The sequence below is a fragment of the Diplotaxodon limnothrissa genome, linkage group LG7 (genome assembly GCF_057381915.1).
Source record: "Diplotaxodon limnothrissa isolate DT_005_m linkage group LG7, D_limnothrissa_male_GT1.1, whole genome shotgun sequence".
Taxonomy (NCBI): Eukaryota; Metazoa; Chordata; class Actinopteri; order Cichliformes; family Cichlidae; genus Diplotaxodon; species Diplotaxodon limnothrissa.
Window position 1 is genome coordinate 32345110 of NC_140602.1, and position 26551 is coordinate 32371660.

The window sequence follows — 26551 nt, forward strand, 5'->3', positions numbered from 1 at the left end:
TATATATATATATATATATATATATATATATCCATATATCCATCCATCCATCCATCGTCATCCGCTTTGTCTGGGGTCGGGTCGCGGGGGCAGCAGCCTAAGCAAAGAGGCCCAGACCTCCCTCTCCCCAGCCACCTCCTCCAGCTTGTCCGGGGGAATACCAAGGCGTTCCCAGGCCAGCCGAGAGATATAATCTCTCCAGCGTGTCCTGGGTCTGCCCCGGGGCCTCCTCCCGGTGGGACATGCCTGGAACACCTCACCCAGGAGGCGCCCAGGGGGCATCCTTGTCAGATGCCCGAACCACCTCAGCTGGCTCCTTTCGATGTGGAGCAGCAGCTGCTCTACTCTGAGCCCCTCCCGGATGGCCGAACTTCTCACCCTATCTCTAAGGGAGAGGCCAGCCACCCTTCGGAGGAAGCTCATTTCCGCCGCTTGTATCCGCGATCTCGTTCTTTCGGTCACTACCCACAGCTCGTGGCCATAGGTGAGGGTAGGGACGTAGATCGACCGGTAAATTGAGAGCTTCGCTTTTACACTCAGCTCCCTCTTCACCACGACGGACCGGTGCAACGTCCGCATTACTGCAGCTGCAGCCCCAATCCGTCTGTCGATCTCCGGCTCCCTTCTCCCATCACTCGCGAACAAGACCCCGAGATACTTGAACTCCTCCACTTGGGGCAGGAACTCATCCCCGACCCGGAGTGGGCACTCCACCCTTTTCCAGCTGAGAACCATGGCCTCAGATTTGGAGGTGCTGATCCTCATTCCCGCTGCTTCACACTCGGCTGCGAACCGTTCCAGTGCGAGCTGGAGGCCTTCACCCGATGAAGCCAACAGAACCACATCATCTGCAAAAATCAGAGATGAGATTCTGAGGCCACCAAAGCGAAAGCCCTCCGCCACTTGGCTGCGCCTAGAAATCCTGTCCATAAAAATTATGAACAGAACCGGAGACAAAGGGCAGCCCTGGCGAAGCCCATCACCCACCGGGAACGAGTCCGACTTATTGCCGGCAATGCGAACCAAGCTCTTGCAACGGTTGTATAGGGATCGAATGGCCCGTAGCAATGGGCCAGACACCCGGGAATATACACACACATATATATATATATATATATATTTAAAGAGTATAAGTAATACATTTCCTAGCATGCAACTCCGCTTAGGTTGTCTGTTCTAATCAATGGACTATAAAATTACTGAGTAAATATTTTTAGCTAAAATTCAATTCATGGCCCCTCATGTAAGCCATGTTCCCTGTACATAGATTCAACACAGAACATAAATAAAGCTGAAGGACTTGTCATTAGCCAGTATGAGTGCCATGTTCCTCAGTTTCACAGTTACATCCACCCCACACTCACAGCTGCAATACTCTCTAAAGGTAAAGGCTTGAAGTTTTACAGTGGGACTTCGCTAACCAGTGGGTAACGTCATGGTGACTGTGTCTAGCATTCCTGTACGGTCTGTCACTAGAAACTACTACTGCAGAGGCTGATGTGTCAGTATTTTTTTTTATCTGTCACCCCAACTTTACAGAAGTCTTTCACTAAATTGCTGCAGTTTCCCTTTAAATGTCCCCACATTATGGACAATACATTTACATCACTTAAAATTAAGGTCAGCAGTGGTGGATGAAAATGATATGCAAAATGGGCTCAACATCCAGCAGCAGCAGCCATGTTAGCCCTTCACTCTTCAATGATAGTGGCTTTACAGCCCATTAACTCTTTGAGGCATCATGCGCGCAGAGTGGATGATAAGGTGTGTGTGGGGGTGTTTGAGCCTCCATGGATAAACTTAATGACTAATAATTGGTAGTTAAGTGCAGATTGAAAGAGCCCGCTAACGAGTGTCTGCTCAGAATTCAACTGTGTGTGTGTGTGTGTGTGTGTGCGTGCGTGTGTCTAAAGCTATAGATGTGTGTGAGTGCCCTTCACTGGATGCTATCATGATGATAGCACACACACAGCAGATGTTCACTGAAATGAATGATGGTGCTGATTTCCATTTGAATGCTGAGTGGAAGTTATCAGGTGCAGCTATGGAGGGACAGCATCGCTGATGCTGTGTATGAGGCAGATGATAAAAAGATCACAACAGCACATAACAGTCGTATTGTTTCAGATTCTCTTTGTTTTGTGGCTTTGCATTAACTTTTCTCTATGATATGATGGGAAATGATAATCCATGTTTACCCAGACGAGGTGGAGTCAGACTTGTTGTGTCTGGCTGGGGTGGGAGAGGGTCAGCTAGTTGTTGATGCATTCCATTACCATATGAATGACCGCTCCTCCAGCAGGAAATCACATTAATACACCGCCCTGCCTGCTGTTGTTCGCATTATTAAAAGAATGAAAAAAAAGGAAAAATAGGTGCCAGGAAGCGCACACACACTTTTGTATAAACCTCTCCTTAGATGACCAGGTAATCAGTGCTAAACTTGCAGCATCCAAACAATCGATGGACGCTCAGGGACTTCCCCAAACAGAACAAAGGCTGCTGGGTAATCAGCCAGTGAGCTTCGACTGTAACGAGGGAGATTGCTGAAGAGGAAGAAACGGACAACATTTATTCTTTAGTCGATTCTTTTTTTTCTTAGTTTGTTTAAGGAAAACTTTTTATATATTTTTTTGTCTTTTCTGAACGAAGACACTACAAGCAGACACCAAACACATGAAAACACACCTGAGAATCGTTGAGCTTGTCAGGTACAATCTTACGTGTCCCCCTATATTTTGTACATGTAACGTATGGTGTTCTCAAGGGGTCAAAAATAGAAGAACATGCTGTTATCCTACAACCCTGAACGTAAAATATCATTATCTAAAGAGTGTGCCTTCACGGTGTAGTTGTTAAGACATTTGCCTTATACACAGGAGATCTCCACTTTGAGCGCAGGAGAAGACACAAACTCATCCCCAGGGAGAAAAAAAAATACTGTGCCAAATTAAAAATGTGGATCCCTCCACAATGAGGGAGCAAACAAAAGTAGCTGTGTTTCGGCCTCATTGGCAGAAACACAAGTAGCTCTGGCGAAAACAGCATGAAGGTTAAACTGAAGTCTGCATCCTGCTATTTTAGGGACAAATTTACCACATTTGGTGTTTGCATTTAAAAAAAGGACTGTCGGTATTTACAAAACGGGATTGCATGTAAAAGGTGGGAAACCTTTTGCATATTCTGTGAATTAGTGATGTGTCGGTCGCGAACAAAACGGGTCTTAGAGCCAACTCTTTGAAGTGAATGACGCGAGCCGTGGGTTTTTTTTCCTTTCTCTCACCCTCTCTTGCACTTTTTTTCACTTCACTCCACACGCTAGCCTTTGCTTTGCGCTGGGAAGAGGGGGGAGGGGCCATAGTTACATTCACTGTAGCACAGGAACAGAGCCGGAGGGAAAGAGACAGAGAGCCAGGGACAACAACGTCACTTTAGAAAAGTATAGTAATCATCCACAACTATTTTCAGTTGCGGATGATAAAGGATTCAGAAACTTTATTCATGCAGCCCCATATGACAGAGAATGTGAATCTTCTTTTTGTTTTCATATTTTTTCATATTTATATTTAATTGCCTCTCCGTGAATTGCTACCTTATCGTGGTGGAGGGCTTTGTGTGCCCCAGGGATCTCAGGGGCTATGTTGTCTGCGGGCTTTTGCCCCCTGGTAGGGTCTCCCATGGCAAATTGGTCCTGGTGAGGGACCAGACAAAGAGCGATTCAGAAGACTCTTATGAGGAAAACATTGAGGGAACAGGTTACCGGGGCCTCGCCCTGGAGCCAGGCCAGGGGAGGGTGCCCGAGGGCGAGCATCTAGTGGCCAGGCCTTAGTCCATGGGGCCCAGCCCGAAAAGGGGACATGGGCCCATCCTCCCGCAGGCCCACCACCCACAGGAGGCGCTGTAGGGGTGGGGTGCATTGTGTGCCGGGCGGTGGTCAGGAGCGGAGCCCCTGGCTGACTGACCCCCGGATACCAAGACTGGCAATTGGGACATGGAATGTCACCTCTCTGGTGGGGAAAGAGCCTGAGTTACTGCATGAGGTTGAGAGGTATCGGCTAGATATAGTCAGGCTCACCTCTACGCATGGCTTGGGCTCTGGAACCAGTCTCCTGGAGAGGGGCTGGACTCTGTCTCAGTCTGGAGTTGCCCCTGGTGAGAGGCGGCGGGCTGGGGTGGGTATTCTAATATCCCCTCGGCTTGCTGTCGGTATGTTGGGGTTCTTCCCGGTGGATGAGAGGGTTTGTTCCCTGCGCCTTAGGGTCAGGGAATGGGTCCTGACTGTCATCTGCACTTATGCGCTGAGTGGCAGTTCAGAGTACCCAGCCTTCTTAGAGTCCCTGGGTGGGGTGCTGGAAGGTTCTCCACCTGGAGACTCTGTTGTCCCACTGGAAGACTTCAATGCTTACGTGGGTAACAACAGCGAGACCTGGATGGGCGTGATTGGGAGGAACGGCCTCCCTGATCTGAACCCGAGCGGTGTTTTGTTATTGGACTTCTGTGCAAATCACAGTTTGGCCATAATGAACACCTTGTTCGAACATAAGAGTGTCCATAAGTGCACGTGGCACCAGGAAGCTCTAGGCCGCAGGTCGATAATCGATTTTGTTATTGTATCACCAGACCTGCGACCATATGTTCTGTACACTAGGATAAAGAGAGGGGCTGCGCTGTCAACTGATCACCACCTGGTGGTGTGTTGGATCAGGTGGCGGGGGAGGATGCTGGACAGACCCGGTGCACCTAAACACGTAGTGAGGGTGTGCTGGCAACGTCTAGCAGAGGCCCCAGTTCGCAAGATCTTCAACGCACACCCAGAGCTTCAACGGCATTTCGAGGGAGACTGGGGACATTGAGTCCGAATGGACCATGTTCAGCATCTCCATTGCCGAAGCTGCTGCATTGAGCTGCGGCCGCAAGGTGGTTGGTGCCTGCCGTGGTGGTAATCCCAGAACCAAATGGTGGAGCCACCAGGCTGAAGAAGGAGTCCTATCGTGCTTGGTTAGCCTGTGGGACTCCGGAGGCAGCCGACAGGTATCGACAGGCCAAGCGGAATGCGGCTCGGGCAGTGGCTGAAGCAAAAACTCGGGTGTGGGAGGAGTTCGGAGAGGCCATGGAAAAAGACTTTCGGACTGCCTCGAAGAGATTCTGGCAAACCGTCAGGCATCTCAGGAGGGGTAAGCGGTGCTCTACCTGCACTGTGTATAGTGCTGGCAGAGCGCTGCTGACTTTGACTGAGAAAATTGTCAGACGGTGGAAGGAATACTTCGAGGACCTCCTTAATCCCACTGACACGTCTTCTGAGGAGGAAGCAGAATCTGGGGATGAGGGGGATGACCGCCAACTTCCGGGGGCGAGGTCACTGAGGCAGTTAAACAACTCCTTGGTGGCAGAGCCTCTGGTCTGGATGAGGTCCGCCCCGAGTTCCTGAAGGCTCTGGACATTGTAGGGCTGTCCTGGCTGGAAATCCCATTACTACTGTGAGTTATAGGAAGGATTCTTTTTAACACTTTGCCATTCTTTGGCCGCTGATTTATACCCCCCCCCCCCCAAAAAAAAAAAGAATAAAATGACATGATCATTTCCACTACTTGTTCTTCACTTCCTCTTACAAAACTATAGAGTCAACCTTCAGAATAAAATGGATTTAAGGCTACTTTTGAAAGAAGTCTTCCAGAGTGAAGTCAGTTTTCAAAACTTAGTTCCACGTGTCCTAGCTTTGTTTATCCAATCAAATAGATGTGCCCATCTGGGATTTTTTTTACACCATTTAAAAAAATAATTGGCTAACCAGAGCTGATGCTGTTTGCATGTCACATGGGAGGTAAGGTAATGATGGGAAACACTCTGGAGATTCAGCTGTGCTGATCGATTGATACTAACAACACAACACAATACAAGACAGAGACACAAACTGCATTTTACCTAATAGACTATAACAATGCTGGTCTTGTATTTTTAGCCTTTATGGACTCTGGATTTGTGAGCACTTCTGTATGTTTTAGTTCTTAGTTATATTAATATTTTTTACAAATATTTTAGTTTTGACTGAAACTTTTATATATATGTTGCTTAGTAAATATAACTAAAGTATAAAATGTCATAGCAGGTAAATTGCAGACACAGGACATGAGTTGGTTGGAAGAGTATTAAACAAGATATATCTCTAAACAAATGTCTTATATCGTAAGGAAAAGACCCTACATTATTTTACTGAAAACCCAACGACCTGACATTCACCATAAGCAAAAATTCAGATGTGGTGGGTAGGAATAATTTAATAAGAATAGATTTCTGACGGAGTCATAGACATTGTAAGGAATAGATGTAGCTTCTGGAAAACAGCCTTCAGTTTGCTCTCTCTGTGACCTCAGTAAAGACTTCTGATTATTGAGGGCTCAACCACTAGTTTCAGGTCAAAATGAATTAAACATGAAGGCCATTTTGTAAATTATGGTCATTATTAAATTCAGAAAGAAAGATTATCCAGGGTATGTTCATTGGCTAATGACTTGTCAATCACCATGTTCAGCTAAAAGCCTCAAAATAAGACTTCACCAACCAACCAGCGATGTTGTGTTGGCTACACCTATCTTTTATACTCGTTATGAGGAGCCATTTATGGACAGGGGAGGGGGCAGCCATCTGCCATAACTAGTTGGGGGTAGAGGGGAAAGTGAAGATCGACTTATTCTGAAGGTCAAATCACAACACCGGGTAAGGCATTAGCCATAAAATACTGTTTACACATTTCACTTTCTATGTTGCTGAATATTTGAATTGTTTTCTGATCTCCACTGGGGAATGTGAACTTAAAAAAAATATACAGTATGGAGTGTTTTGTTTGTTTGTTTGTTTTACATGTCCAAATATTAACTGTTTGCAGGTGAATATTATGGTACCCAAGCACATAACACTACACAGGCATAAATATCCCGCAATGATGATTGCTGAGATCTAACCAATGCTGTCATTAACCCTTTAAAGCCGGTCGGAGCGGGCACGCTCCGTTTTGTGCAACTATTTTTAAATCCCGGTAGCACTGCAACCACGTAAGCTAGCGCAATCATTTTTTTTGCATATGAAACCAGAGGAGTTGTACTTACATCTTATGCCATCAGCTTGTCCTAGGTCACAGTTTCCTTCCACATATAGCTTTGCAAAAACGGCATAAAAAGCACTTGCAGCAACAAAAACATAATATTCCAGAAACACGCTTTGCCGATCCGATCAGCTGTTTGTAACATTGGAGTAGATGTCAGTGCGAAATACCGCATGTCCGCCATTGCCTGCCCGAAACTGTCTCTGTGTTAAAATGTATTTGTACTGTTGTATTTTGATATTGAACTTCTCAACAATATCACAAACTAAATGATTTTGAGCAATAAAACAACTCAACAAACCAACTGAAACTAAACAGATTTTTTTAAAGAACATAAATGCAAAAAACCAAACAAAATATTAGAAAACTGATAATAAACGAATAACTCTGGATCTTACATTAACTGTTATTTTTTCACTTTGTCAGACAAAATGATAATCAAGACTGTCTAATGAAGAATTCTCTCTAATTGGCTAAACATTCTCATGAAGTGACATGTTATGACTTAACTAGTGCAGCTGAAACAATTCATACCTCTGAAATTCATTCAGACCCAGGTTAAACAATAGTACTGGATAATTAGACACAAGCTCTGACAGGCACAGCTGACAAAACCAGAGCAAACTTGTTATTCTTAAGATGGAGTAAGCAGGATATTGTGGTCTTAAAAACTCAATTAACTTTGTATTTGCAAATAAAAAGTTGTGTGTTCTATCACTCGCTGTAATACAAAGTTTCTCTGGAGCTGCTAAACCCACTTGAACTGTGACCTCAGCACTGAACTGAAGAGGAAGCTGATTGCTTTAGACGTGTTCTCCTGTGTCTCCTGTGTCTCCTGTGTTTAGTTACTTAGACTAATTCTTGGAAGCCGTGTTGTGATCTGTGTCGTATGTACCTGAGTGTGTAGTTTGTCGGTGTGGTGAAGAGGCAGCCGCTCACACTTTAAAGGAAATCGTTACCTCTTAATTAGAGCATTACTGCAGTGATAAAGTTACACCTCCAGATAATGATGTGTCTATCGGAGGCACATACAGAGCTCTACCTCTGCTAACTTTCTTCCTTTTCTGTTCTCTTGCTTTGTTCATTCAACCTTTAGTCTTTTTTTACTTCCCTCTATTCATTCTCACCTTTTATTTTATTTTCTTGATTTCCAACTCTTCTTCTCACAATTTTTTAAATTCTTTTTTCTATTCAAGTTGCAGTTCCACTAATGGCCACTTGAGGCCGCTTCCAAAAGTGAGTCAATATCCATAGACTCCTCTGTTAAAATGTCCAAACTTAAAGCAGAAATAAACATGTTTACTTTAAAATAAAATGTGTGCCAACATAGGATGCACCAGCCAGCTGCTTACCTCATAACCTTTTAGGTTTAATTCAGCAAAACTATATTTCTAACCACAAGTCTAAGCGTAGGAGCAAAGCAAAAATTACTGTTTGAAAAAAAAAATGTTTTTGATGGCATGCCAGTTAGAATGATTACTTTTTGTCTCCTGGTTTCCAAGGCATGCTTCTGTCTTTTTGTCTCTCTTGGCTCTTCACCATATTCTTTGTGTTTTTACATTTAACAGCTCTTACATACTGTGGCATCATGTATATCTGTGAGTCTGGTGACAGTTACAGGACATTCCCGTGTGTGTGTTTGCTGACACGCAGTGTTTGTAGTCTCGCAGCACTGACAGCGTCAGCGTGGCGCTCGGTGCTACACAAGGCCCTTCAGGCTTCCTCCTCTCTGCTGAGGCTCAAAATGGCTTCTGTCTCACATCTCCGTTCTCAGTCATGAGCTACTGACGCGTGTTCAAAGACGACAACAGAGCTGGAACATGGCAGCCGCTTCGCCTGCCTTCAAACCTGTTTACAATCGAGTGAGCTGAAGACAGTTCGCTATGACCTCATACCTGAACGCTGCTCGGTCTGTCAGCTGCTTCAGACACTTTGCATCTTAATGGCTTGAACCTCTCCCACAGAATCCAGACCACTGATACGATTAAAAGGGTTAAGTTGTGGTGTTAAACGATTGGCAGTGACTCCCAGTCTCTCGGTATATGAGTTTAGCGCCTCTATAGACTGTTTACTGTGTTTTTGCTTGCTTCGGGTACTCTGTCTGATTCCTATAGCCATATTTCTTGTTATAATAGCTTTTGGTCTTTGTTTTGGAGAAGGAAAACCACAAAAAAACAGGAAAGAATGCCAGCTAACCTCACCCCAGGGTCATGCTAATGTCACATTAATGCAGGAAAAGTTCTAATTGATTTTCTCAACGCAGTATTGATTCATGTAGTAATGCTCGCGTCTGTTTGTTGGAAGTACTGAAACACCGTAATGTTTGTTTCTGACTCCTTCACTATGTTAACTAGTTGCTATGTTTTCTGTTGTTTGATTTGAAACTAAGAATTTACCACATTAATCTGCTGCTGTGTTCACTTAGTTAAGCCTCAAGAATTGCAGCCATCCTCCAACTAACACCTGAAAATGTTAAGTTAAGCAGCAGCTGTCTGTGAGCAGATGAATGTGTGATGATCCACTGAGGCTAATGAGATCAAACACATTTAGGGCTTTACTAATAAGCTGATGGCTCAGGCTATATTTCTGTTAATTAGTCAGTAATTAACTGAGGCTGTTATAGAAACTTGTTAATGTGAAACATAATCCCAAAAGGCAACTAAGTAAAGGTGTGTGTGAACACTCGGACTGAGCAGCAGTAGCATTGATGCAGAGATGCTCCAGCATGCAGGAAGAGGTGTTTATATGTGCTGTTTTCACTCTATGTTTCTGCAGTGCCTCCTCAGTTCCTCAACTACCCGACCAACACGTACGCCTATGAGTCAACCGACATCGAGCTGGAGTGTGCTGTGACAGGAAACCCGCCGCCGACCGTCCGCTGGATGAAGAACGGGGAGGAAGTCATCCCGAGTGACTACTTCCAGATAGTGGTGAGTCACTCAGAAAAGTATACACATACAGTCCTTGTGAAAAATGGCGGTACAAGGTACAAGATGGCGGCGCGCACAGACGCAGCGGCCCGGAGCTCCTACACTTTTGCACTTTTGGTGGTACTGTGTATTATTTCACACAGTCTGGGGTTACTTCAATACAACAAATATGTACACTTGGGTTTTAAGGGGTATTTATTATTTTCTTCTTTTTTTGGGTTGTATGGAAGCCCCAAACGCAATTTCATTGTTCTTGACAATGACAATAAATAAATACTACTAAAAATGTGGACACACCTACAGAGGTAAACTAAGCCCACCTCAGCTATGAAATACCACATATGGAGTTCTGTAGCAAATAAAAGTATTAAAAAGTAGCCTGTGTTTCACATTTTAGACCATAGCCTTACACGCGTCACCTGTTACTACACGTTATAACTCTTTTATCTTTTCACCAGTATTAATTCAATAGCTTCCAGCCTACAGTAGTTACTGTGTGTAAAATACCCATCTGAAAAAAGGGCAAACAGACTGTAACTGTAATACACATGTATTCCAAGTTTACTAGGTACATATTGTTAGTACTGTTTTTTGCCTTAAGAAAAGCTTAAATTTTTGGTCTCTTAGATTTACCAAGGTGCTAGAAACAGAGGTTTTGGTCCATATTAGCATGACAGCATCACCTAGTTCCTGCAGATTTGTCAACTGCACATCCATGAAGCAAGTCTCTCATGCCACCACTTCCCAAAGGTCCTGTATTGGATTGAGATCTGGTGACTGTGGAGATCGTTTGAGTACAGAACTCACTGTCATGATCAAGAAACCAGTTTGAAATGATTTGAGCATTCTGACATGGTGTGTTGTCCTGCTGGAAGCAACCTTCAGATGATGGGTTTTGCTGCGGTGCTCTGACTTCAGTCAGCAAGGCATTTTTGCCCAGAGATCTGCAGCTCGCTGGATATTTTCTCTTTTTCAGACCATGCCATAAACTCTAGAGACGGGCGTGTGAAAGAATCCCAGCAGATCAGCAGTTTCTAAAATACTCAGACCAGCCCACCTGGCACTAACAACCACACCACACTCAAAGTCACTTTATTCCGATGCTGAGTTTGTCTTCACCTTGCCTACATGCATGTGATTCCATTTTCCAGTAAAGAAGCATTTTAATAAACATAAACTGAATCTTTAAAAAAAACACAAATAAATAAAGCAGCACAGACACACCATTTTTTCCCGTATATGTTTTTAATGTGAAAAATTATGCAGTTATAACAGAACCGCAGGGAGCTGTGAAATCAGTGAATTTGAGAATTAGAGAGAGCGTTAGAGAGAGAGAGAGCTAGAATATGGACTCTTGTAATTGAATAATCCAATAATCTGGGTCATCCAACATATTCTGCTGCAGACATTTTTGTTCATGCACACTTTTTGATTTGGTGTAACTGACATATTTTTCACTTGTACAAAGCTCTTAGCCAGACTCTTAATTTTCTGACATGTTGTTGCCTTTCTTGTGTCTTAGGACGGCAGTAACCTGCAGATTTTGGGCTTGGTGAAATCAGATGAAGGATTTTATCAGTGCATCGCGGAGAACTCTGCCGGCAGCTCTCAGGCGATGGCTCAGCTGCTGCTCCGAGAGCCAGGTAGGAACACACACACACACACACACACACACACACACACACACACACACACACACACACACACACACACACACACACACACACACACAGCTTACACATGTCATATCCCTCTGCTGGTTACAACCTAAACATCCAGCTGTCATCACCTGCCATCCTCATTTCTATCATTACCTCTTCAGTTTCAAACTTTTGTTCATATTTCTGCCCCCATGTGGTGGTAGTCTATCTAATTAACTGGCAGATGTCGCTGATTAGAGTTATTTAAGTTGTAATTATATGTGAGGGAAGCAATAATTATAAATTATAACATTATTAGGGTTTACAGAGGAATGGTCTAAAGTCCTGACCAGAAGTCCTGGTTAAAGTAATATTAATATATATATTTATATGTAAATAAGCATTAATAATCTTTTTGTTGACTTACAGTAATTTTGCAATGACAAATATTCTGAAATTCATATTCTGAAGCCCAACAGTTTCTCTGCAGTCTGCTTTATGGGTACATTTTTTCCACGTTAAATATTTCCTATTGATGGATTTATTTTAGCTCTATGAATTATGCTAACTTTGCTAAAAAGAACAAGATGACTTAAACACTCTGCACGACATCAGTCATGTTCATCCATGTATATCAGGTTTTTTTTAAATGTGTGAGCTAGGTCCCTTTAAGCTCTGGGTTCAGTCCATCCCAAATACATTAATACAGACCCTCTCAGTGTGATCAGAGGTACCCTACAAAGATGTATCTGTTCTGTTAGGGTGTATAAAGAAGCTGGATACAGGTAGAGCGTGTGCAGCTATTAAATCAGGGCTTGCTGTAACTCTTTTAGCTGCTTTTGTGTTGGTAATGCATACAGTGATGCTCCTCCTATTTCTTTCTTTGCCTACACATTTAATGTAACAGTAGGTAATTAACATGTGTTTGCTGTGTTTGCTGTTAAATTTGTTGATTTTGTTTTTTTTCTGAATGGCTGTAGGGTGTTGAGAGTGAGAGTGCTAATGTGTATTAACAGTTTAATTAGATGCACATTGTAATGTTAAATTGTATCTGTAATATTCTTGTGTTAGTTTATAGAAGGGCAGCCTTGAATGATCAGTCTAAAGACATTACATTTTGTTTATTGGATATTAACTCTAGCCAATAATTATTTTCATCTTGCTTCCCAGAGGAGATTGGTTATAGCTACCGACCAGCGATGGACAATTAATTTTCTCAGGAGGCCACATGAGAAACTGGAACTGTTTTGGAGAGGCGCAACAATAAACTGAACTCGATTCTACTTGATATTAATTGTCTCTTGTCTCTTCATAAGCTTAACAACAGTTCCAGGTTCTCATGTATCCCATTGGGAAAATTAATTGCCCACCCCTACATAAAGACAGTATAAAATATGAACATACTTTCTAGCTCTGAAAAGTGAAGCCATTGGAGAGGTTCCAATGGTCCTATGGAAGTCTATGGGAAAATGGGCTTTTCCTGAGGAGCTCATGTTTCAGTTCAAGTCAGTCTTGTAAACTTTCTCCACTGTTCGTATTATAGAGGTTTAGACAAGTGAAAGACTCCTGATTCATTCTTGGGAGGAGACACAAATCCTTTTAGGGCTGCATGACATCTTGGTGTATATCAATACAGATGTGGTTTGATGACCATTGGAACAGTTTCTGTGTTCACTCTGATTCAAACCCAGTCATTTCTTCTATAAATAGGCTGAAATAGGAGTGAAAATACTCAGTTCAGAAAGAACCAGAGTTCAATTTAAATAGACTAAATGCAGCAGGTGTGAAAACATTGAAAACACAAAACAAAATCTATATCAAAGACCACCTGACCCAAATCAGCAGCCTACTGGTCAACCGCTCAAACCACTGGATCATCCCAAGTTTTCCACCTTTCATTTTTTAGTTGCTCCACCCTAACTGATGCTGGATACACATTTATTAGACTTTATTTACCATACAGAGGGCTGGCCCTTTCAGGGCGGTCTGCTCGAGCAACGATCCTTTGGCCCTGTCCCCGGTGGATGTGGCCTGTTCTTACATTTGGTTTTGTCAGTAATCACATCACAGTCACAGCTGAGAGAACAGCAGGAGCTGGCCCATTTTGGCAAAGCCATTATTTGTTGTGTTGTTGTTTGTGTTGGTGTTGAAATCCAGTTAGTCATGTGGAGCGACATAAGCTACCATCTGACACACCCACAGACACACACACATGCACAGTAATAGGGAGATGTGAACAGCTCAGCCACTCTGCAGAACACCTGAGTCAGCACAATAGAATCATTTTGCATCTAAATGGACCAGCAGCTGTGTGCATGTGTGGATGTGTGCGTTTGTTTATGTGTATGGCTATAACCACTCTGAATTATCCTGGTTGTGATCCTGGACTGTGTAGTATCTGTTTATTTGAAACCTAGATGTTTTAGAGAAGCTAAGCTCGTTGCGAGATAATTGTTACAGGAGCTCGGATATGTGCGCTCGTGTAAACAGCTGATGCAGGCTACTGGTCACAGTCTGCAGCCTGCAGTCTTCAGCTGAAGTCATGTGATGTGAGTGGAACAAATGTGCTGCCAGCAGCAAATAATCATCTTTTTTTATTTTTAGATTGCATTTTTAGTCTCCAAGTCACAGAGGAGCACATAGCTTTATTTACTGCACAGACAACCAGGCTTTAATTGGAAATGGGCTGCGTGTCTTCTGTTATCATTTAAACTTAACTCACCACAGCTGCTTTTTGTTGTCAACACGAACTTCAGGCTTTCTTCATCTGTTTTATATTAAAAGCCTTGCAGTGAAGCAAGTCAGCATCGCCAGGCTTTATTGTGAAATGACAGCAAGAAAATATTTTTAAAAAGAACCCTGATTTCAAAAATATATATAGCCTATTATAACATGAACATCAGCACACACACACACACACACACACACACACACACACACACACACACATGTGTGTGTACATATATATATATATATATATATATATATATATATATATATATATATAGCAGCTGAGCGAGACAGACAAATATGAAGGCATGCCGGCTCGGACGTCGCCCGGATCAACAAGGTCCGCGTCAGGTATTGAGGAACCAGGGCACCCTGACGAGAAGTGGGCTACACTGTAAACCCGGATAAGTTCAATACACTTAAATCGTTTGAGGAAACCGATTCCCTTCAAATGATTTGAGTAATCAACCCAAAACAAAAAATTAACTGATTTAGTCAAGTAAACTTAAAAGTAAAATTGTCACAATTTACTATATTGAGTCATCGCTACCTAAAGTGTTTAAGTATTCAATATTTCAAAAATAATTTGTTTAAGTACAGTTAACTTAATACTAATAGAAAAAACTAAATTGTTTAAGTGGTGCTAATATTACAAAACTCACTTTTTTGCATAGTGTTTAATTAAAAGCGTCTTTTAATTAAATGTATTATTATTACTAAAACTTAATATGTCAAGGCAAACACACTCAAAACCAAAGACCACTAAGGTGTTTTGTTTTTTTTTTAACTTTATTTATAACAAAACAAGACTTTTGTTTTCCTTTGAACAATATTCCAATTTTTACACATGGCGCTTCTAAGAAGACATTTCTTTCAGAAACAAACACAATATTTCAGTTGTTCCTAGCCACTTCCTAGTTTTTTTTGAACAGTAAGTTTTTTGTTTGCACAATTGGACTTCCAATAAAACATTTTCTTTAAAACAATCCTTTTAAACAGATAAAACTGTGTATCACAAGTAAAGAACTTTGGTGCGACATTCAGGGTAACAAGTTGTAACAGTAAAACTTATTTTCACAAATATTTTAACTTGGAAAAATAAAAACTATGGAATAAGGAATGGCCCCAGCGAGACAATGAAATTAAAGGAATAGTTCACTGATTTTACATAAAAAGATATGTTCTTACCTTAGCTTTGACGAGTTGATGTGTACCAGTCTTGTCTTTGTGCGTGCCCTCAGTCATGCAAATGGAGCAAAGCCTCTCCCATATATTCCAAATACCTCCACTTTTTGCTCTTTTTAGAAGCTACCGAGCTCCTCCACGTTTTCCCTATTTATGTAAAATTACATAAAAAGTGACACTCTCCAAGTTTAGTTTAACTAAATTTAACGTGTGGATTTTCTAAGCCGATAAGAAGGGACTCTATATTACAAGGTGTAATAACACTGTAGGAGCACTTCTTCATCCCCCCAGTAACTCAGTCTATGCTCCAGAGTGCACTAGGGTTACTGCGTGCTTGTAATATAGTGCCCCTTTTTATCGGCTTAAAAAATCTATCCGTTAAATTTAGTGAAACTAAACTTAGATAGTGTAACTTTTCATGTAATTTTACATAAATAGGGAAAACGTGGAGGAGCTCGGTAGCTTCTAAAAGGAGCAAAAAGTGGAGGTAGTTGGAATATATGGGAGAGCCTTTCTCTCGCACAAAGACAAGACAGGTATGCATCAACTCTTCAAAGCTAAGGTAAGAACATATGTAAAATCAGTGAACTACTCCTTTAAGCCCTGGTTTTGCCATCCACTAAAAACAAAAAAAGACAATTACAAACACAATAATGACTTCCTGAACTTGAGAAAAAGCTGCTCAATGAAGAGTGAACATTCAATGTATCTATGCACACATTGAAAGCTCATTTTTTAGCCTTTGGAGTTTTGGAGGAGGATCGTTTCGTCCCAGATTCAGCATAATCTGCTGGATAAACAGGAATGTATTCTTCATGCACTTTGGGTACTCCAAGTGGAGTGCATAAGTCAGTCCAAACAGGAGACACATTGCCAAAGGAAGACTGCAGATGGAATCCATTACCACATTGCCCTCTAGAAGGATTCCCAGCTGGGAGGGGTTCAGTTCTTGCTCTAGACTTCCGTTTTCACCATTGAAGATGATTCCTATTGGGATTTCAAGGTCACCATCAGCAGCATTCTACAGAGGGGGGGAACTGTGAGTTAACCTGTTGGTGGAGAGTAAGTCCAGAGAGAGGAAAAAAACACGAGTTTTTCTGAAACACGAGTCCCGTTTGCAGAGTTCAGTACGATGTACCGCACGGAGCAGCGAGGGCCGAGGACGAGACGCTGCTCAGCTCTGTATGGCGCTGCAGCGGCGCACATGTTAATAAAGTAAACTTTACGAGAGGCCGTACAGGTGCAGAGGAGCGGTGTTCAGCCCCTCGAGCCTCAGCGAGGGGCTGAGTGTCAGAGCTCGGCTGTGCAGAGAATAATGACAGGTTTATTTGTCCGTGTGAACGGCTGGAGGTGCCCGGCCGTGCTCTGGTCCTCCTCCTCTGACCGGGGCCGGAGTCCGGACCCGGGCTAACCCTGAACACAGTTTGGATGTGCTCACATCACACAATGGAACCGCGCGGTTTGGATGGACGAGGAAGATGCTAGAACCATTACGCATGAGCAGGGGTTAAGGCTGTGAGGGTTACAGCCTTAAAACATTTATAATAAATACTTTTCACTACTTTGCGGATTTCACTTATTGCGGGTTGTTTTTGGGACGTAACCCCCGCGGTAAACGAGGGTTCACTGTAGATTGAATTAGCGTGCACATTTGCGTAATGTAACATGCAACTATTTTTGCTTAAAGTTGAAATATAAAGATTTAACTCACCAGTTTGCGTGGAGGTTTGAGGAAAAGTACTCCCTATCGACTGTAGACTGAAACAAACATGTCCAATCCCAGGCAAAACCACCAAAAACGATTTGTCTTATTTTTTCCTGACAAACAAGTCCAGACGTCTCTTCGGTTCCAGTGCCGGGAAAAATATGGGAGGGGCAACAAAAACTTAAAAATAGTGAAAGTGCTTTCAACTAAACATGATCAGTAAACATCAAATTTACTTTTATTATTTGAGTGTTGAGTTTAAAACTTATTCTCTTATAAAAAATTGAACTTAAACTATTTATTAGAATACACTTAAAATAGAAAGGACCATGTTAAATGTATTCATTTTAGTGCATCACATGCAAAACAATATAGGTTAAGTGCAAAAAGCTTCCACCAATGAGTTCTGTCTGACACAGTTATATGATTTTAGTTTTACAAAGAAAATTAATTACCATCAGTGATTATAGCTAAACCATTTGAATGCAAATAACTTTTGGGATTACAGTGTACTGGAACAAGAAGGCATCGGTGGGCAAGAGACGAAAACAGGGCGTTGTTGGAATGCTACCACGCAAGTAACCCTGGCGGAAGGAGCTACATGAATATTTTCTAACACTGGAAAATAACTCAAAATGTTAGAAATATTCCAGTGTTAGAAAATCAGCACTGCCCAGTGTTAGCCGTTGTTAATCTTCAAAACTGACTAGGTTACTTTTAAACATATAACACTGTCAAAAGTGTTAATTTAACACTCAACAGTGTTGTATTTAACACTCAGAGGTGTGGACCCATATAGACACTCTCTAGTGTTAATTTAACACTGGAGATTTTGCTGTGTATGCTGGTGCTGGGGGAAAGTGTTTCATTATAATTCTTTTGGTTTCACATTCATTCACTTTAAGTTTGGACATCCAGTTCTTGACTTTGGTCAGAGAAAAGCCAATGCTACACCGTAAAAAAAATCCTAAAAAAACAGTAACATTCTGGCAGCTGGGGCGCCAAAATAATACCATAAAATAACTTTCTCATGAAAATACAGTTATTTTCAGTAATGACAATACAGTTTGTTGCCCTGATTTTACATGGGATTTTGCCTTTTTCAAGTGCTTTTAAACATTAAATTAGGTACATTTTAATGTGATCAAACAATGAAATTACCTATAAACAAGGTCAGTGAATGCGGCAATATGAATAATAATACTTAAATGTACAGAAATATACAGTTAACAGTTGGTTTAAATAATAATGGATTGCATTCATATAGCGCTTTTTGAGACCCTCAAAGCGCTTTACAATTCCACTTTATATTGGAATTACAACCAATAGCAGCACATTGTATATTTGTTTCCTACTTTGTGAATTGCTGCTTTGCACAGGAAAGAAATCAGTTTCTTTGTAGGTCAAAATATATTTAGTATTTTTAAAATAATAAACATATTTGTTTTTAACAGGTGCTTCAGCAGGAGAGAGCATTTATATTATATTGACTCCAACAGGTTGAAATATTTTGAGATTAATAGCATAAGACAAAACACGTGAATACTTCTCGTCACCTGTTACCTGCGCTGTCACCTGTATGCCTTCATCTAACCTGCTCTGTCTTCTTTTCTTTCTTTTGTTCTTTCTTTCTTTGTCTTGACTTTAATCACTGTTCGGTGCGTTGATTCTCCCCTAAGCCAGCAGCACAGATGGCGACACACACTCAGACATTAACAGGGTCAGATGGTTGGTGTTATCACTTGGTTGCTATCGCCACGGGAACCAAGCTTCCCAGCAGGCTCACAGCGGCCAATCAGACATTCCCAAGAGAACTCACAGCGGGTGTGTGGGTATGTGTGTGTATGGGGCCGGGTGTGATTGTCAGCATACCACCTTGTTACCCTTGACGATGCCAGGCCTCTTGATACTTGGAGTGACTCTTCTCTGACACACACACACACACTAATGGTTTTGTTCTCTTACACACTCAAAATTGCTCTCAGCGTGCATTTACGCAAATATGTTGTTCACTCAAGGAAAATTCCAGAACACACACTCACATGTAGTGCAGCTAAGTGGTTTCATTAATGCAGAATAAATGCAGGTGGTGATGCTCTCTGAATAAAGACACAATTTGAACCTCTCATTTTTTCTCTTTCACAGCATTAATATAAAGAGCCAGCTTTCCATACTCTTAGTATAACTAAGTAAAATATATTTTACCCTTTCATTAGCACATTTGTTACTACCTAATATGGAAACTTAACTAGCTGTTGTTTAGAAATTTCATCAAACTGGAATGTGACCAGCAACTTTATAAGTCAATTCATGGAAGGAATTTTGTTTTGTTTGAGCATCAAAAACAACCTTAAGATATCCGTCTTTTTGCTAATCTTAGCTAGTGCTAGCCAGGATGGTGCTCTAACTGCAACACGATATAGGCCCTTGCCTAGCTTGCTTTAATATAGGAATATAACTGTAATATGAGCAGGTGGCAAAAAGTCCATTGATTGTAACATGTTGGCAACCTGCAGTCCTCATTATTTACAAACCTTTTCCAGTCTATCTGAGAATGACTGCAGTCAGTCTCAATCTTACCATAACTGTTTGGGGACAGGTTGCTTCCCACCAGATGATATTGAATTGTATGATACCAACCTTGACTATATGATGCTATATGACTGCACTAGCTAGCCATCTATAGGGTCAAGCTTGTCCTGTAGATATTTAATAGATAATGGTGACAACAGACAGTGCAAAAGATCCCCGTAGCTTCCAGGTGGCAATGGCAAAAACATGTTTCTTGAAGCTTCAAAATAGAAGTTCACAAACCAATGGGTAGACACATTAGCGTGTCCATCTTTTATAATGTTTCTGATTGTGACTTGCTGGTCAGTCAACTAGCTCCTTTATTGTGTAAAATCGACTCTTTTCTTCACTAAACTTACAGACAATTCAATATGTCAGTGTGTTTCTCAATCATACATGACATATGTGACCTATTATGCACAACAATGCAGCTTAATGGTAAACTGCCATAAACACCACCAATCTAGTGGGAAACTTAACATAATGAACATAAACCTAACTTTTTCTCACAAGTGCTGCTGCAGTTTTTATGCCACCTTGAAAATATATAAAGTAGTTAAAAATCTCATTACGTATTCAACCACAATCATTTCTATCTAAAATATCAAGTGTCCTTCTTGAGAAAATGACATAAAATCCTATTATTCTCTAGATATTTTTTTTAGTGCACTTTATTTTTGTGTTAATATATGCCGGCAATCAGTGGGAATATCTGAGAGAGACAAATAGGGGTCGACAGAGGTTGATGGTGTGAATTCTTTATTTGGTGTGTATGATAATGGCTTCATACATGAGTAGAAAAGACAAAAAAGATATCACACTTTTCTCCCGGTCTCTGTTTTACAGTCTCCTCAGTCCTCTCTTACCCCTCTCTGCAGTACAGTCTCAGTTAAATCCTGGTGTGGATGCAATCTAAACTCTGGATCAGGATCTAAACTGCAGTCCAATCATGTCTTTATCCCACCAGTCTCTTTTATTACTTTGTCCTCTCTCGTTTTCTTGTAATTATTCACACCTATCCATTCACCTTTCCTCTCCTCTCTGTCAGAATCTCTTGTTGGACAGTTTAATTCTTCCATAATCCACAGTTTATTTTCCATGTCAGTCCAGCCATCCTTCACCCCTCTTTTTAACATCTCCCTTCTTTTGTTTCCACATGCAGAAATTTACCAGTATTATAAAGTTCAGGGCAAGAAAGAAAAGATGTTAAACTGTTTCAACATTTTCTTTCACATACACACAGTCATCTGCTCTTTCATTAGTCGTTAATTATTGAAATTTGTCACAGATTCCAGTTGAATGCAGCTTCTGTGACTGTGTGCATTCTTATTTTGGGCCATAAATCTCTTTAACATGTGACATGGTGGGGCCCTACCTCTCTTCTGGGAACAGATGAGTTCCCACAAAATAAGTACAAGAGATGCAAGTACTGTGTGTGTGTGTGTGTGTGTGTGTGTGTGTGTGTGTGTGTGTGTGTTCATACATTATCAACATTGTGAGCACAAAACGTTAAAAGATTTGCATTGCTGGGAACCACATTTTATAGAGGGACAAAAAGTCCATTAAAAGTTTTAAGGTTTAATTTAAATTTACTTTTAGTCAAACAGTCCCAAGGCACCAGTCAGCAACCAATTTAATAGAGAAAGATGCATATTTCCCAACCATTAGCAAAAGGTTGCTGGAATTTGCTCTGTAATTTATTGTGAAATATCTATCTATCTATCTATCTATCTATCTATCTCTCTCTCTCTCTCTCTCTCTCTCTCTCTCTCTCTCTCTCTCTCTCTCTCTCTCTCTCAAAAAGTAAAATTTAGGTTCAGATAAGTCTTTGGGAAAAAATGTCATTATGTCCTCTAAAGTGGGTAAAACACTAGACTCTGCTCTGCATCGCAAATGTATGTTATTACAGCTTGAAGGTCAGGATGACAGCACACACTTTTCATTGTTTCCTCGTGTTTGCCTACTTCCCTTTCATTTTCAATTGTTATTGGCTCCTTTTATTTCATATGTCCCTGCTGTCTGCTATCCTCACAACACGTAATTGGTCCCCTTCTTTTCTTTTTAATTGCTTCTTTTGTTCTTTAATTGTCTCCCTTCTTTTTATCTTTTCCTGCTCTATGACTTTTTTTAGTCTTTAAGTAACTCAGTTGTTTTTCATTTAGCTTGTAGTCTGCTGTTTTTCAATTTCGTATACCTTCATGTTTGCTCAGACTGTTTTCTCTTTGCCATAAATCCTGACACCAAATCGCTCTCATTAGGTCTTTATTTGTTTTACCAAGTTGTTTGATTGCCCTGATTTGCTACATAACAGCTGACCTCTTGGTCTTTACCACTGGTTAGCTGATTTGTTTGCTTCTCAGCCACTTACAAAAAAAGAGAAGAAACTGTTGAGAAAAAAAAAGATAATAAATCAAGTCTCAGATGAAAATACTCTGACTGTTCACCTGTAACAACCCTGATACAGCTTGGCATTGTGTCTTCTTCTTTGGGATCTCTGTGTTTTGCTAAGGTTATGGTTGGAATTAAGAGGCATCATTTTCAAGTTGGCTACAGTCAGAATTTGGGTAAAGTTAATTTCAGTAATATTTATTGTGAAGTTCAGCATATGCAGGATATCTTGTCCTTGTCTGCCTTCACTGTCGCTGGCTATCAGCTCACATAATTTCCTAGGTATTTGTAGAACATGACCAGTGTTGGGACTAACGCGTTATTAAGTAACGCGTTACAGTAACTACGTTATTATTGTGGTAACGAGCACGGTAACTAGTTATTATGCCAAAATCAGGAACGCGTTAGTCGTTACTGGGATTTAGATAGGGTCGTTACTCGTTACTTCGTGTGGTGGCTATCGCGGAGCTTCCACAGATTCAGTAACATTAGCAAGTGGTGGAGGCCAGCAGGTGGATGAAGGAAAAGGGACGCAGAAGGAAAAGAGACCCGAGGCGGCCGCCGGTCCAAGTGTGAACTGAACTTCAGGTAAGAAGTTATGACCTGCAGTCTCTCTGGGTCAGATATGAACCAAGTTTAGGTGGAGTTTATTTTCGTTATTCTGACTTTTTCCGTACTGCATGCTAGCTAGCATGATGGAGTTTCTATACAGCTGGGTGGTGCTATGAAGTTAATGATGTTGAACTTTATTTTGTTCATAAGTTATTAGAGTTGCCAACCGTCCCGTCTGGTATTCAGAGAAAATATTACACGTTTCTTATTGAGGTGAAAAGGAACAGTTTGTCCCGTAATTCAGCTACAATGGAAAAGGCACAAAGCTGGAGTTATTCTGTGTCTTTGCTGCACAGCTGCCTCTTCTTCTTTCATTCTCCCCCCTCCCTCTCCCGTTTCTACTTCAATCATGAACCTGATCAATGATCAGCTGATCGGCTCTCTTGTTTGTTTATCGCTCACTTTGCGCCGAAAGAGGAAACCAGCGGATGTCGCACTAAACAACAGCAGCACTTTAAGCTTGATCAGCTGTTAAAATTTATTTAATATTAATTTCTAGTATCAGCTGATGTTTGCTGGAGCCACAGCTGTAAACCTGCTGGTCATGATATGGTTTGTATATGTGGTGAGAGGGAAACATGAAGATGAAACCAGGAGATGTCCTTACTGAATCATCAGAGCTGAACAGGTGATGGAGAAACAGGTTTACCTTTTAGGTGACAGGAATGAGTTGAAGGGAAGTTATGAACTGTTTCTGAGAGACAAATAACACCAGGATCCTTTTTTAGGTAGCTGACAGCTGGTAACTGTGCAGGGGCGGGTCTAGCAAAGTGTGGCCAGGGGGGCAGGTAGGGCATTAACAGGGAGAGGGGGGCACAAAGAAATACTTTTCTTTCTTATTCTCATTTAAAATGTCTAGCTTTTAAAAAATAATTATCTGAATCTTACAACAAACGATTGATAGATTGATGCATATATACCATCAAGACAGTGTACATCACTGTCACAACAGTGTTTATTTTCATTCAAAGGCTTTATGATTTTTCCTATAATGGTCAAAATGCCCGGGACAATTTTCTGTCCCAGTCCAGCCCTGTATGCAGCTCATCTGCAGTCTGGTGTTACCTACATCTTCCTATTCAGAAGGCAGAATTTCCGAGTTCTGAGTACAATTGAAAGCACCACGACTGCAGTTTTTGTGTTGGATGTAAAAGGCGCACATGACGCTGTGACGTTGGCTAGAATCATGGCAGCGTCAATGACGGTCCAGGCGTGGGATTTCTCTCGTGGAAATATGCACAATATCTTTTCCTTTCTATTGGTAGGTGGCACAGTGCACTTGTGGCAAGTAAGCAAGCTAGAAGACTGGCAAAGTTATGGAAGAAACACATTAACAAGAGAATTCTGAGTAAAACCAAAGTTACTTTCCCTAGTAACTAGTTACTTTGAAAGTAACGAGTAACTTGAAGTAACTGAGTTACTTTTGAGAGAAGTAACTAGTAATGTAACTAAGTTACTGTTTTAAAGTAACTTACCCAACACTGAACATGACATATATGGACAGGTCTACTGGAAACTGAACAACTTATTGGTAAAACAGTTTGCTTTTCATCTGGAAAAGCTACGAACAAATAGAAAGAAACACAGCTTTTAGCAAAAAACCAATGTCTGTGACTCGATGTTTAATAGAAAAAATACTATATAGTTCCAGGATAATACTGTGGTGAGGTGTGGTTTGTAGCTCAGCTGCCAGGGAGGGGTGGAGCAGTGGGTTCAGGGTGTGGTGTCAGGGGAGGTTGACCAGCAAAGCACATCTGCATCATCTAATCATGCCTTCCCTGTTTCAGTAGGACACCAGGGCCTGACAAGAGAGCTGTGCTGTGCTGAACTAAAGTAAGGCAGCAGAAAAGCTGCACCCGCAGAGGGACTGAAGAGACAGCGTGAATAAACAGTCACCTGTCTGGCAACACTGTGTGCGTTGGGTCCTTCTGTTACAGATACATTACCCAATATTTATCCCTCTGAGGTCTAAAACATAACAGGCAGCAACCCAAATCATAAAACCACTAAACCCAGTATTTTGGAGAAGTGCAAAAAAGGGGAAAAAAAGAAAAATTTCTGAGAGCAAATTTAAAAAATAGAAAGCAAAAAAAAAAATCTTTAAAATTCTTTGGAGCATTAGGGAAATGGTAACAGTTACGTTTGTTGTTAATAATCTTTTTTCTTATTAACGCTTGTCAGAGAAAAGCACATTTTAAATATAGACATACTACTATCTGCCCACTGAGAGCCAAGGGATTTCCCAGGCATTGTGACTGTCTGGAGTAGTAATTGATCAGTTCTTGGTGGTTTTGTACCTGCACAACTCAAACATAACCTTTGTCAGAGCAGGTTAAGTGTCCGGTATGTGTTATCACGTCGATTTATCCAGGATTAAACCTGCAGTTGACTTGTTAATCCCCTTTTACAATAGTGTAAGATTAAGGTCAGTGTGAAGGGTTGCTTTTGTTTAGGTTAATGTTAGAGTGAGTTTACAGTAAGGGTAAGGTCAGGCTGACGTCAGGGGAAGGGTGAGATTGGAGCTGAACACAGTACAAGCAACGTGATTAACAAACAAGAAATGTGAAGCAGAAGATTTGCCTGCTTTTGTCGATGTTGTCAGCAGCTGGAGCTTCAACGGCAGCTGTTCACGTGCAGATGATCAAGAATCCTTTTCAATCATATCTCAGTCAGGTCTGAGATGATATGCCATACACTCAGATTAAGTCAGACTACACTAGAAAAATACTATTACATCTAATCTCAAGTAACTTTCCATAAACTCTCTTTAACAGAGACCCTAAAACATCAGCTTTTTAAATGTCATTCAAAACAAAAATGGCTCAGTAACAGCTGTGTGGAGCAGGGCCTGCAAAGGCTTCTAAATATGCAATTTTCTTTTTTGCCATATTTGAGCCAACGCGGGCTAAAATCAATGGGTTCCCTTTGTAACCTTTTGCTTTTTCTGCAAGTGGAAAGATCGCGCTAGAGAGGAAAAAGCCATCCCAGATTGTATCCAGGTGGCTGGTGGAAAAGAGGTAGAAAGAGAGGATCGAGATGAATGGAAAGAGTGGAGGAGGAAGGAGAAATGGGAATTCAAAAAAGTGAGGGGATAAGAGATGAAATTCAATCAGCTGGTGTGAGAGAAAAAGAGAGAGGGAGGGACGGATGGAAGGAGAGAGGGGAAGAGAGGAAGAAAAAGGAGAGATTAAGAAAAGGTAGGGTCAAGCGAAGGGCAGAGCGAGTGAGAGGGAGAGGAGGAAGTGTGTCAGCCATGACAGATTTGTATTCCACACTGAACGTGTGACCTTAGCAAACCCATCACACAACACAGACACACACACACTTTGTTACACACACACAGAGAAATGCTTTTACTCCATCACCTCTGCTCTCTCTCTCCCCCCACACACACGTGCCAACACTCCACCCCCACGCTACAACTCGTGTGTGTAGGAGGGTGTGTATAGGGCGGTGATGTCTGTTGCTATGGTGACTGTAGCTTTCTTTCCTCTTCCATCCTCTAGCCTGTTAGGAACAGATGAGAGACGATGTGTGAGAGACAGGTAGAGATACATATTAAGTGTTCCCCTTAGAGCAGAAGAAAAAAGTGCCTCTGTGTGTGTGTGTGTGTGTGTGTGTGTGTGTGTGTGTGTGTGTGTGTGTGTGTGTGTCTGTCTGTCTGTCCTAGGAATGACTGTTGGACTGATTG

General features: G+C 41.5%; 1 protein-coding gene across 1 annotated transcript in view; it reads left to right on the forward strand.

Annotated features, from left to right (window-relative positions):
• The window catches only part of dcc (DCC netrin 1 receptor), a 406171-nt gene that overhangs the window by 171955 nt on the left and 207665 nt on the right, over nucleotides 1–26551 (forward strand). Inside the window, exons 6-7 of the mRNA XM_085359610.1 lie at nucleotides 9875–10029; nucleotides 11552–11672. Coding sequence (XP_085215736.1) covers nucleotides 9875–10029; nucleotides 11552–11672 — 276 coding nt within the window. The remainder of the gene's footprint in view (nucleotides 1–9874; nucleotides 10030–11551; nucleotides 11673–26551) is intronic.